This window comes from Diceros bicornis, chromosome 3 (genome assembly GCF_020826845.1).
Source record: "Diceros bicornis minor isolate mBicDic1 chromosome 3, mDicBic1.mat.cur, whole genome shotgun sequence".
NCBI lineage: Eukaryota > Metazoa > Chordata > Mammalia > Perissodactyla > Rhinocerotidae > Diceros > Diceros bicornis.
The window spans coordinates 25,931,640-25,945,546 of record NC_080742.1 but is presented as its reverse complement, the minus strand read 5'-3'; the positions used below and the strand labels follow the sequence as shown (position 1 = coordinate 25,945,546).

General features: G+C 38.5%; 1 protein-coding gene across 5 annotated transcripts in view; it reads right to left on the bottom strand.

Moving 5' to 3' along the window:
- RUNDC3B (RUN domain containing 3B) overlaps window positions 1-13,907 on the bottom strand; it is a 165,416-nt gene that overhangs the window by 20,031 nt on the left and 131,478 nt on the right. For all 5 annotated transcript variants that reach the window (XM_058524841.1, XM_058524843.1, XM_058524838.1 and 2 more), the window contains one exon: window positions 1,016-1,137. In XM_058524841.1, the coding sequence (XP_058380824.1) occupies window positions 1,016-1,137 (122 nt within the window). The remainder of the gene's footprint in view (window positions 1-1,015; window positions 1,138-13,907) is intronic.

Genomic DNA, 13,907 nt, shown 5'->3' with positions numbered 1-13,907 from the left:
GCGGGGAGGAAGGAGATATAAAAGATGTGAGCACGATATCATACCAGCACCGTTTGTCTAATCCAAAATGCTAGGGTCATAGATCTAGCCTATGCTGGGGGTAGGAAAGAAAAGAACTTTGAATCAACTAAGCTACTGACGTTTAAAAATGAATAGGTTGAGTTTTAGAAACTGAAATATGATAATTGAAAGTGGCCTGAAAAGTTATGGAATTGGACCAAGATGTTCAGGAAGATGCAACCCAATGGAAAGAGGTGTTGATAGAGCACAGCGAACATGGTAACAGGAAAAATTAAAACTCTTTCATGTTTATTCCCCAAGTTTTTCAGAACACTCAATAAATGAAGTTCCAGAAGTGACTCAGGAGTGAGGAAGTGGTCAATTGTATCAAAAAGCTGTTGAGAGCCAGCCCTGATGGCCTAGCAGTTAAAGTTTGGTGCACTCCGCTTCAGCGGCCTGGCTGTGGTTCCCAGGCGCAGAACCACACCACTTGTCTGTCAGTAGCCATGCTGTGGTGGCAGCTCACACAGAAGAACCAGAAGAACTTACAACTATGTACTGGGGCTTTGATGTGGGGTAGGGGGGGAAGAGGAGGAAGATTGGCAACAGATGTTAGCTTAGGGCTAATCTTCCCCCTGCAAAAAAAAAAAAATGCTGCTGTGACGTTTAATAGGATGAAGACAGAGAACTGACTTTCGCTATGTGGCAGTGTTTGATCACCTTGATGAAAGTCACTTTAGTAAATGGCAGAGACACAAAAGCAAAATTGGAGCGAGTAAAAAAGAGTGCGGGAAGTGAGGACATAAAGGTAAAAATTATAGACAATCCTTCAAGAAGGTTAGCCACAAAAATATATGAGAAAAAAACAAGAGCAGACCATTTTTAATAATAATGGCAGCTTAATTCCTAGCATGCTTTACAGAAATGTCACTTTTATTCTTCAGCAATCCTCTGCAACCAAAATATAGAATAGTGCAGGAAAAAGTAATTTTCAAATAGATTTTTTTTTTCTTACCTTCACTGATTAAATTTAATGTGTCTTGTTTTCCATCTCCTTCTTGTGACTGACTTGGATCCAGTGAAGTCTGAGAAAGGCTAACTTCAGCTGATAACTGGTCAAGACTTTGATAACTTTTTCTGTAAAACAAGGGTAAAATATTACTTGAATTTCTTCTCATAAAAAAGAACTTCAAGAGATATTCTTTAATGGTTTTCTTCAATTTATTGAATTTCTGGTTAATTTCTCCCCAATTTTTCCCCTTAAATTTGTCTTTATCATGGCTGCAATATGATCTCCATTACACTTTTCCCTCTACCCTCTTTGGAGGTCTGTTTAATCCACAAAAAAAGGAAAAGATAAACAATTTGTCAAATTTAAATCCTTACACCAATTTTTTTTATCCAGATAATTAAGAAATGGGGACTTCCAGTTATTACCAATTGTCAAAGGGGCGTACTCTTAATGCAGAAACAAAATTGACATAACTTAATAATGACCTAGTGTCTCCTAAGCACTTCAGAGTTCTCCAATGCCTTGATATTTTTACAGATGGTTATTATATAACAATAATAACAAATTTTTATTACAAATCCTTATAATTTAGAAATATAAAACATGTTGGGTAATTAAATACCTATTCGCGTTAATACACCATCAAGCTAATTAACCTCCTTCCTTCATCTATTTATTATTGTGATCCCATTTTCCATTAAATAAATTAATGAGAAATGAATTATAATAGAGGAAAAATTCAGTTATAAATGGAAAGTTAATGAAGGTTTACTATTAAAGTTTCCTCATATTTGTTTTGTCAACTCAAGAGATATATGCAGCTTTGGTGTTAATGACATTTCAAGTAAGAGAACAGAATCCATTATTATTTCCAAATAGAAATGATCTAGGAAAAGGAATGTTTTTCAGGCTCAACATTTATTTCCCAAGGTAGCCAAACCCTATCTAATTTCCTAGAAATGTCATATATTCTACAATAATGTTATAGGAAAGCATATATAATTTAAGTAATCTTTCCATAGCTATTCTCTATTCATACACACAAGAGTAGACTGACTTACAAATTTCTCAAAGATAAGTATATTAAGTAAGGGGGATATACACAACAGATATCTATTTTTTTCCTCTAAGAAACGAAGAGAAGAATGAGGTGATGGAAAAACTTTACGAGTTTACAATACAAGCAGCATTCTCACTTTGTAACATGATGACTTTTTAAATGTCGAGAGTATAAAAGTTCTTAATTATATTTTTAAGTAGCAAGATTCTATTGTAGGAAACTTCTGATAATTATAATAGATAAGAGGTATATAAGCTATACAACATGTAACAAAAAAATAATACCCAATATTTACATAGCACTTACCAAATGCTAGGCAATGTTCTACATATTTTATATATATTAACTTATTTAATCCTCACAACTACCCTAAGAGGTGGGAATTGTTACTATCCCCACTGTGTAGCAGAGGAAACTGGAGCACAAAGAAATCAGATTTGAACCTGGTAGCCTGGCTCTAATTCTGACCTCTTCACTACTATGCTATCTCCTCTCCAGTATAGGAAGAAAATACTTGGCTTCCTATTTTATTAAAAACTCTTCTTAAAAAACAGCCTTGTTTGCTGAATAGACCATGTAAACTATGTTGTATTTAATCATATTGCTGAAAATTTCACTTGATTTCCATTAAAATCTTATTTCTTTAACCATAGAGGAAAATAAGAACACAAGAATTTAATAAAGGAAGTTATAAATAAGTTTCTTGTTCACATTATTTTTCTGTGCCTAGTTAGGTAGAAGCCTTGCTTTTAAAACTGGCTTAAGATAAGTTTCTGACATTGATTTTTCCTCATAGGAAACTTATTAGTATTCAATTTTAAAAAATTATATACAGAAATATTTACAAACAACAAATTACCCAGAAGAAAAAAAGACAATTCATTTGAATATTTTAAGTAAGGACTGAGAGCTTGACAGCACACATTTACAGTAATCTCAAGGACTGTCACCCACTTGAGGGAGGACAGCCTGTAAAAGCAGCCTCTGACAACAACAACAGAAAATGAGCTTTCTGCATGACCTATCGAAGTTCCTTTTAGAGTATCACACTTCCAAATCCAAAGTGATTTTGGGATCTTTCTACCCTTTAATATGTCACATTTAGTGAGAAATCCTTGAGTTTATAGGCTTTACTCAACCAAATGCCAACCGATATAGAAATAGAATTTGGTAGACAATGATGTTCTGAAGCAATAATAAAAATTCCAAGCCAAAATTAAGCATCTTATTTATAAGATAATAATAACAGTACCATACGATATCTTCCCTGCATGAAACTGACTACAGACCCACCATATGGGAGGAATCTAGTTCAGCTGCTTTCAGTAATGACAAAGAATGGGTTTGGTTTCCAGATTCTTACCTGATTTCCACTGCCACGGGCAGCTCCATCTGACAAACATGTTTTATCATGGAGTAAACTATCTGTCTATGGGAGTTCTATCTTTAAAAGCTCCCCACTAAGTCCTATCTTAGAATTCTACACTCATTAACATCACACTGTAGGAGTTAAATGTAACCCACTAGACACATCAAAACCAATTAATAGTCTCTTACTATTTCTCAGAGCAGAATTTTTAAAGTAGCAATAGTTTACTTCATCAAAATAAGAATCCATATAGTAAGAGTCATGCATTATGACTATATAAAAGTTTAGTTTAATCTGTGCCTTTACATTGTTAAATGTAATTTAAATTAAACTTTTAGGAATTATGTCATATGTCACAAGCATTTGGGACATAATAAAATCCATTGCATTTAATATCTAACTATTTAGGAAAGTAACATCAGCATCATGGTGGAGTGAGCTTCCCCCACTGAACTCTCCCCCTTTAAGACACAACAAAAAGGACATTCCTATTCCAACAGAAGTTATTCACACAACACAAGGGACATCTGAGGCACCCATGCATCGTACACCTGAGGGGTGAGGTGCTGGAATCCCCAGAGGAGGTGGAAGGAGGTAAGAGGAGCTCCCTTCCTTCCCCAAGGTCTGCGACCCTGAGACTGAGACCATGCGGCTCTCAGGGGGAGGGCCGGCACAGCCCTCTGCGGGAAAACCAGCACTCTCCAAGAGCCCTCAGCCCATGGGGAATCCCCCTACGGAGGGAGCAGAACTGTTGCAAATGTAGTTTTGACAAGCTGGCCCTTCAGGAGAGCAGAGAGCAACAGGGAAGCAAGAAACCTCTGGGATTGGGGAGGCGAAATAAGCGCCACCCTCTCCCCCCGCCTGCCCGGCACTTCAGCATAGTGGCCCTGCAGCATTAGCTCTGTGGTGCTGCAGCTCGGCCCTGGCCCCAGCACCAGTGGCGGCAGTGCGCCCATGCCCCGCCCCCAGTGGTGGCTCTCCAGAGCCCCAGCACCAGTGGTGGCAGTGAGCCCACGCCAAGGCCCCTGCAGTGGCAACTCCCCCATTGCCCTGGCCCCATCAGCGGCAGTGGTGCGCCCACCCCCAGCACCAGGCGGCAGCCCCCCAGAGCCCCGCCCCCAGCGGCAGCGGCCCCCCAGAGCCCTGGCACCAGCGACGGCAGTGTGACCACACCCTGACACCAGCGGTGGCAGCGCACTTGCACTCTGGCCCCAGAGGCGGCAGCCCCCTGGCGTCTGGGCAACAGCAGCAGTGGTGCACCCACACCCAGGCCCCAGTGGCTGCAACCCCCCAGCTCCGCGGCCCCACCAGAGGCAGTGGCACCCCAGAGCTCCTGCACCAGTGGCAGTGGTGCGCCTGCACCCTGGCACTAACAGCTCAGGCCTGAGCGTGCCCAAGTCCCAGCTGCTCTGGCTCAACAGTGCCACGGCCCCAGCTGCCCCAGGCTCAACCATGCCATGGCCCCAGCTGCCCCAGCTCGACCACGCCATGGCCCCAGCTGCATTGGCTCAACCGTGCCCTGGCCACAGCCCCTTCGGCTTGACTGCACCCTGGCCCCAGCTCCATCGGCTTGACCATGCCCTGCTGCCGGCTCCTTTGTCTCAACTGCCCCCTGGCTCCAGCTGCTTCTGCTTGGCCACAATCAGTCTCCAGCTGACTTGGCACCAGCTACTTTGGCCCATCCATGCTCCAGTTCCAGCTTCTTCAGCCCAGTGGCCCTCCAGCTCCAGCTCCTGTTTCTTCAGCCCCACCTGCACTTCAGCTACAGCTGCTTCAACCCAACTGCACTCCAGCTCCAGTTGTGTGCACCAAGCCATGCTCCAGCCCCAGCCGTTCCTACACTCCAGCTCCAGTTACTTTCGCTCAGCCACACTGAAGCTCAGTTGTGCTTCAGCTCCAGCTTCCTCAACCCACCCACACCCGAGCCCCAGCTGCTTCGGCCTAGCCGCACTCTAGCCCCAGCTGTTCCCGTGCTCCAGCTCCAGGTGTTCCTGTCCTCCAACCCCAGCAGCCTCCACTCAGCCGTGCTTCAGTTCAGCCGTGCCTCAGCTCAGCCTCGGGCCAACCAGAGCACCTGTGGATTGAGGCAGGCACAGAACACACAGCTCTTGACCCCCACCCAGTGGCAGCAAGAGGAAACTTCGACCAGGTGTTTTCACTATGACAAAAAATAAGCCAACACCTACAGGTACTAGGCAAAAATATATTAAATCTCCAAACCAAAAAGAAAATGACAAGCACCCAGAAATCAACCCTGAAAGAACAGAAATGTATAACCTTAATGACAGAGAATTCAGAATAGCTATCATAAAAAAGCTCAACGAAATACAAGAAAACACAGACAATTTAATGAAATCAGGAATTTCTTCACAAAAGAGATTGAAACTATAAAGAAAAACCAATCAGAAATCTTTGAGATGAAAACACAATAGAGAAGATAAAGACAAATCTGGAAGCCTTAAGCATCAGAGCTGACAATATGGAGGAAAGAATAAGCAATATTGAGGACAGCAATGCAGAAATGGTCCAGATGAAGGAGGAAAGCGAACTAAGACTAAAAAGAAATGAAGAAACTCTCTGAGAAATATCCAACTCAATTAGGAAATCCAACATAAGCATTACAGGTATTCCAGAGGGAGAAGAGAGGGAAAAAGGAGCAGAGAACTTGTTCAAAGAAATAATAACTGAGAACTTCCCAAACCTGGGGAAGGAGCTGGAAATACTAGTGAATGAAATCAACAGATCTCCTAAATATAGCATCACGAAAAGACCCACTCCAAGGCATATAGTAGTAAAGCTGGCAAAAGTCAACAACAAAGAAACAATATTAAGGGCAGCTAGACAAAAAAAAATAACATACAAAGGAATTCCTATCAGGCTCTCAGCCGATTTCTCGACAGAAACTTTACAGGCTAGGAGAGAGTGGAACAACATATTCAAAATTCTGAAAGACAAAAACCTGCAGCCCAGAATACTCTATCCAGCAAAATATCCTTCAGATATGATGGAGAAATAAAAACTATCCCTGATTAACAAAAGCTAAGGGAATTCATTGCTACAAGACCCCCACCACAAGAAGTGCTCAAGAAGGCCCTCATCCCTGAGAAAAAAAACAGAGAGGGATACAAAGTTTTGAACAAGGAAGAAAATAGGTCAACAAAACAAGAAAAATTGCAGCTCTCTATCAGAATAGATTAGCAAACACTTAATTATAAAATCAAAGATCAATGGAAGGAAAACACCAAAAATAAATATAACCTCATCGTGTTAAACACCAACTTACAAGACAAGATGGAATAAGTTGTGACAACAATAACTTAGAAGGGGAAAAGGAAAGAGATCGAATCGACTTAGTTTAAGGGAATAAGAGGCCATCAAAATATGGACTATCACATCCACAAGATTTTTAATACAAACCTCATGGTAACCACTAACCAAATAACCAGAACAGAGTCACACATGATAAATGTGTGTGACATTTAGAGAACCTCCATACAGAACTACCAAACTGAATTGGTAGTTCGAAACACACGGGATGAGAAACAAAAGAAATGCAAAAGAACTGGAAAATGAGCAATAAAATAGCAACAATAAGCCTTCATATATCAATAATTATCCTAAATGTAAATGGACAGAACTCTCCAATCAAAAGACACAGAGTGGGTGGATGGATTAAAAAACAAGATGCAACAATAAGCTGCTTCCAGGAAACACATCTCAGCTCTAAAGACAAACACAGGCTCAGAGTGAAAGGATGGAAGACAATACTCCAAGCTAATGGCAAACAAAGAAAGCAGGTGTTGCCACGCTTATATCAGACAAAGTTGACTTCAAGATAAAACAGGTAATGAGAGGCAAAGAGGGACAATATATAATGATAAAAGGGACACTCCACCAAGAAGACATATCATTTAAAAATATATATGCACCCAACACAGGAGCACCAAAGTACATAAAGCAACTATTAACAAACCTAAAGGAGATATTAACAACAACACAATAATACTAGGGGATCTTAACACCCCACTTACATCAATGGATAGATCACCCAGACAGAAAGTCAATAAGGAAATAATGGACTTAAATGAAAAACTTGATGAAATGGACTTAATAGACATATATAGAGCACTCCATCCAAACAAGCAGATTACACATTCTTCTCAAGCGTGCATGGAACGTTCTCAAGAATAGACCATATGTTGGGAAATAAGGCATGCCTCTATAAATTTAAGAAGATTGAAATCACAACAAGCATCTTTTCCAACCATAACACCATGAAGCTAGAAATCAACTACAAGAAAAAAACCAGGAAAGAGATAAAGACTAAACAACATGCTACTGAACAACCAATGGATCATTGATGAAATTAAAGGAGAAATCAAAACATATCTGGAGACAAATGAAAATGAAAATACACTGTACTATATATGAGATGCAGCAAAAGCGGTCCTGAGAAGGAAGCTCATAGCAATACAGGCCCACCTTAACAAACAAGAAAAAGCCCAAATAAGCAACCTCAAACTATGCCTAACAGAATGAGAAAAAGACGAACAAACAAAGCCCAAAGTCAGCAGAAGGAGGGAAATAATAAAAATTAGAGCAGAAATAAATGAAATCGAAACAACAAAAAAAAAAACAGTAGAAAGGATCAATGAAACAAAGAGCTGGTTCTTTGAGAAGATAAACAAAATTGATAAACCCTTAGCCAGACTCACCAAGAAAAAAAGAGAGAAGGCTCAGATAAATATAATTAGAAATGAAAAAGGAGAAATTACAATGGATATCACAGAAATATAAAAGATTATAAGAGAAATACTATGAAAAACTATACACCAACAAATTGGACAATCTAGAAGAAAGAGACAAATTCTTAGACTCATACAACCTCCCAAAACTGAATCAAGAAGAAATAGAGAACCTGAATAGACCAATCACAAGCAAAGAGATTGAAACAGTAATCAAAAACCTCCCAAAAAATAGAAGTCCAGGCTTCTCTGGAGAATTTTACCAAACATTCAAAGAATATCTCATACCTCTCCTTCTCAAACTATTCCAAAAAATAGAGGAAGATGGAACATTTCCCAACACATACTACAAGGCCAACATCACCCTGATACCAAAGCCAGACAAAGACAATACTAAGAAGGAAAACTACAGACCAATATCTCTGATGAACATAGATGCAAAAATCCTCAATAAAATATTGGCAAACAAATACAGCAATACATTAAAAAGATCATACACCACGATCCAGTGGGATTTATACCAGGGACACAGGGATGGTTCAACATCCACAAATCAATCAATGTGATACACCACATTAACAGAACAAGGAATAAAAACCATATGATCATCTCAATAGATGCAGAGAAGGCATCTGACAAGATACAACATCCATTTATGATAAAAACTCTCAAAAAATGGATATAGAAGGAGAGTACCTCAACATAATAAAGGCCATATATGACAAACCCACAGCCAACATCATACTCAATGGGGGAAAACGGAAAGCTATCCCTCTGAAAACAGGAACAAGACAAAGGTGCCCACTCTCGCCACTCTCATTCAACATGGTCCTGGAGGTTCTGGCCAGAGCAATTAGGCAAGAAAGAGGAATAAAAGGACTACAAATAGGCAATGAAGAAGTGAAACTCTCGCTGTTTGCAGATGACATGATCTTATATATAGAAAATCCTAAAGAATCCATTGGAAAACTATTAGAAATAATCAACAACTACAGCAAAGTTGCAGGGTACAAAATCAACTTACAGAAATCAGTTGCATTTCTATACGCCAACAATGAGTGACAGAAAGAGAACTCAAGAAGACAATTCCATTTACAATTGCAACAAAAGAATAAAATATCTAAGACTAAATTTAACCAAGGAAAAGACCTATAAAATGAAAACTATAAGACATTATTGAGTGAAATGAATGATGACATAAAGAATGGAAAAATATTCCATGCACATGGATTGGAAGAATAAACATAGTTAAAATGTCCATACTACCTAAAGCAATCTACAGATTCAATGCAATCCCAATCAGAATCCCAAGAACATTCTTCATGGAAATAGAACAAAGAATACTAAATTTCATATGGGGCAACAAAAACCCTGAATAGCTAAAGCAATCCTGAGAAAAAAGAACAAAGCTGGAGGCATCACAATCCCTGACTTCAAAACATACTACAAAGTGACAGTAATCAAAACAGCATGGTACTGGTACAAAAACAGACACACAGATCAATGGAACAGAATTGAAAACCCAGAAATAAAACCTCACATCTACGGGCAGCTAATCTTTGACAAAGGAGCAAAGAACATACAATGGAGAAAGGAAAGTCTCTTCAATAAACGGTGGTGGGAAAACTGGACAGCCACATGCAAAAGAATGAAAGTAGACCATCTTCTTTCACCATACACAAAAATTAAATGAAAATGGATCAAAGACCTGAAGGTGAGACCTGAAACTATAAAACTCCTGGAAGAAAATATAGGCAGTACACTATTCATCATCGGTCATAAAAAGATCCTCTTGAATTCCATGGCTACTTGGACAACGGAAACAAAAGAAAAAATGAACAAGTGGGACTTCATCAGATTAAAGAGCTTCTACAAGGCAAATGAAACCAGGATCAAAATGAATAGGCAACCCACCAGCTGGGAAAAAATATTTGCAAACCATATATCTGACAAGGGATTAATCTCCATAATGTATAAAGAACTCATGCAACTGAACGGCAAAAAAACAAACAACTCCATCAAAAAATGGGCAGAGGAAATGAACAGACACTTCTCCAAAGAAGATATACAGATGGCTAACAGGCACATGAAAAGATGTTAACATCACTAATCATCAGGGAAATGCAAATCAAAACCACACTGAGATATCATCTTACACGCATTAGAATGGCTATAATCACCAAGACAAAAAACAACAAATGCTGGAGAGGGTGTGGATAAACAGGAACCCTAATTCATTGCTGGTGGGAATGCAAACTGGCACAGCCTCTATGGAAAACAGTATGGAGATTCCTCAAAAAATTAAAAATAGAAATACCTTATGATCCAGCTATCCCACTACTGGGTATCTACCCAGCGAACCTGAAATCAACAATCCAAAGAGGTTTATGCCCCTGTGTTCATTGCAGCATTATTCACTACAGCCAAGACATGGAAGCGACGCAAGTGTCCCTCCACTGATGAGTGGATAAAGAAGAGGTGGTATATATACACAATGGAACACTACGCAGCCATAAAAGACAAAATCGTCCCATTTGCGACAACATGGATGGACCTGGAGGGTATTATGTTAAGCGAAATAAGACAGAAAGAGAAAGACAAATACCACATGATTTCACTCATAAGTAGAAGATAAACCAACACGCAGACAGAGAGAACTGTTTGGTGGTTACCAGGGAAGGGGGGTGGGGGGTGGGCACAAGGGGTGAAGGGATGCATTTATATGGTGACTGACAAACAATAATGAACAACAAAAATTTCACAATAAAGAAAAACAATTTTGAAAAAAAAATCTAAACATTTTAAAATTACTCAAATACAAACTTCTGTACACAGAATTGGGTACCAAATAAAGGCAAATTTAAAGGAAATTAAGCAATAGACCTGAATTCACTTATTAGTAAATTTTTCTACAATCTTATACTTTATATCAGTGGTCAAAAGTAATGATATGGAGAATCTACATCACTTATTTTCCCAATAGATGTATTGGGGTCAATAATAATTTACATTATCTGGTAGTCATTGGGCAGCAGAGAGTGTGATGCACAGGAGACATTATCCACATGTAGAAAATAAAGACAAATACATGCACACTGTATACACAGAGGCACATGAATACGCATGGAAACATATATTATTATTTTTATTCTGGGTTTAATTTTCATAGAAACATATTTAAGAAATAAAATAAGCATTTGCTATAGCACAATACCTATATACTCCTAATCTATGAAAATTAATGGAAAGATGCAAGGGAGCCTGAAAGTGAAAAATATATGTGAGTCAAGTCAATGCAAAACTTACAAAATGTAAAAGATTTCTGCAGCCTCAGTGCTTTAGGGAATCCTGCTCCAAAAATACTGGAAGGACACAAAAGGGAAGGAGACCCTTTAATACATCTGAAGTGATTATATCTACTCATCAGAAGTCATTAAGCAAAATTAGCATAAATAGTAGATCATGAAAGACTTATATAAAAGCTCCTAATTCTCAATAATTTTGTGAATGATAGCCAAATTGCAAGACAATGATAAATTTAGAAGACTAAAAAAAGCTTAAGTAGAAAATATAAATATGATGACAATGAATCTGATCTTTTGGGATGGGAATGAGTAGGTTAGGCAATAATCTAACAAGATTATATAACCAGTATCTAACAACCTCTTGTGACCTAGACTTTACATATAAAGAAACATATTAAAACAGAATTTATTGGAAACAAAAAAGAAATCAGTTGCTCTGTGTGTTAAGGGAATGGGCTTTATATACTTATTTATTGTTGAGTTTTTACAGTAAGCCTGTAATGCTTTAAAATTTTTTAACATGATATTCCTATGTTTGAAATAAAGGAAAGGATAAAATCCAGCATAACTAATCTTACCATGTTCAAATAATCAAGAAATAAACTGGAAATAATATTTTCAAGTTTTATAAGCAGTACAGTAAATGGAAATAAACTTAAGATCTTCTATTGTGAAAGGGATCCTTCCATGAATAGGTGACAACATAGCCAAGTTATCCAATGGCTCATTTTAAGAAATGTCAACAAGTCCATGAATTCATTAAATCAGACAGCACACTCTCTTTCTTCTCAAAGCTAACTGGGTGAATAAAGTCGCAGAACTCCTAGCAAAATAACTATAGACATCCCATATTCTTAGCAGGAAACGGTAATTATAATATAATGTCTCATTATAAGGTCAGATTCTTTCTCCAAATTATCAAGAGAGCTAATGCTCCTTATTAAAGAGGTTTTGGCTACCTCCTCCATAATTTGTTGGTTCTCAATAAACGTTTATTAAGATATTTAAGATATTGCTCAAATTAAGAGGAATTAGTGATCAGGTGAGTTCAAGAACTTTGGCTTATATAATAAATTTGAGGAGAGCAAAAACTAGATTCTGATGAAAAGCTATGATTTGTTCCAAACACGATTTATAGAGCACTACTCTGTGTCTGAAAATCCAAAGCCTCCATTTTTACATGAAAAAGTTGGGATTATTTATTCAGAACAGTTGGGGATTTGCTGGTCATTTAATTTTACATAAGGTTTTACAAACTCTCTAAAAAAGTAGACCTTGGGACATTGGATGAGTGTGTATTCTCCAAACATGAAAGACACAAGGTTATATGAGAATATAAACAAAAAAGATTATATGGAGTATAAATAAATAAAGATTTACCAGGAAGATATTAAGTACCAGGCAACTTATTACCTCATTTGACCCTCATAATTCTGTTTCAATAAGCATTACCCCCAGTATTACATGTGCAGAAACAAAAGGTAAGAAGAGGAAGTGTTGCTTAGTGTTACACAGCAAGTCAGTAGCAGAGATGACTGTTAAATCCTAACCTTAAACTCCAGGTCCAGTGATCACAGTACTGCACCCTAGCTGCATACTCTTTGTTCAGGGACATCAGTTTGGCAACAGGGCCATCTAAAAGCAACACCAACATCTGAGGTTGGGCCAGATTAGAGGATGATGCTGGGAAGGAAAGGGTATCCCTCCTTAAGCTAATGGTAACTGAGTCCAGAAGTATAAAATCTGGATCTAGGCTAAACAGATGAGCAGGCTTGTTCACTGCTTTCTTTTCTGAGACTGCAGTTACTTTTGTTGCTGCTACAATACTTTGTCAAAACTAGTCACTATTACTCCATGCAGAGGTAAAGTAGTAATGAATCTTCCACTTAGACTCCTCATTGGTTCCTTAATAGGTAGCTCTGTCAGCAGGCAGGGGTTCACACATGTCTTTTGGTTAAAATATTTTACCTCCCACTATCTAAAGTGACAATGTGGATATTGCAATAAAAAGACACAGTTATTAGTCTTTTAACTTGTCAGTGTTGGGACCTATGGCAGGCCACCCCAAAATATCCCACAATAGCACATTGATTATTTTGAATTAAAGTTATTTGAGAAGCAAAAAGGGCATTCTGACCCTCCTGTCTCTGTTCCCCTGAAAGCAGGAAATAAATCTCCCCTGTGAAAGGTGTTTTCCCTCCATCCTTATCACCAGAGCTGGGGAATTCAGAGTGGAGAAGCCTGTATCAACAAACCTTGCTAATTGACTACCTCAAGCCTAAACTCTGCTTAAATTCCTCACTATATACCTCAAATCTAAGTTTCTTTGTCCTGTCATTCCTCACAAATTTATGTTTCTTTGTGTAAAAGATATATATACTGCCCGCTTTGTTCACTCTCCAAGCATCATTTCTTT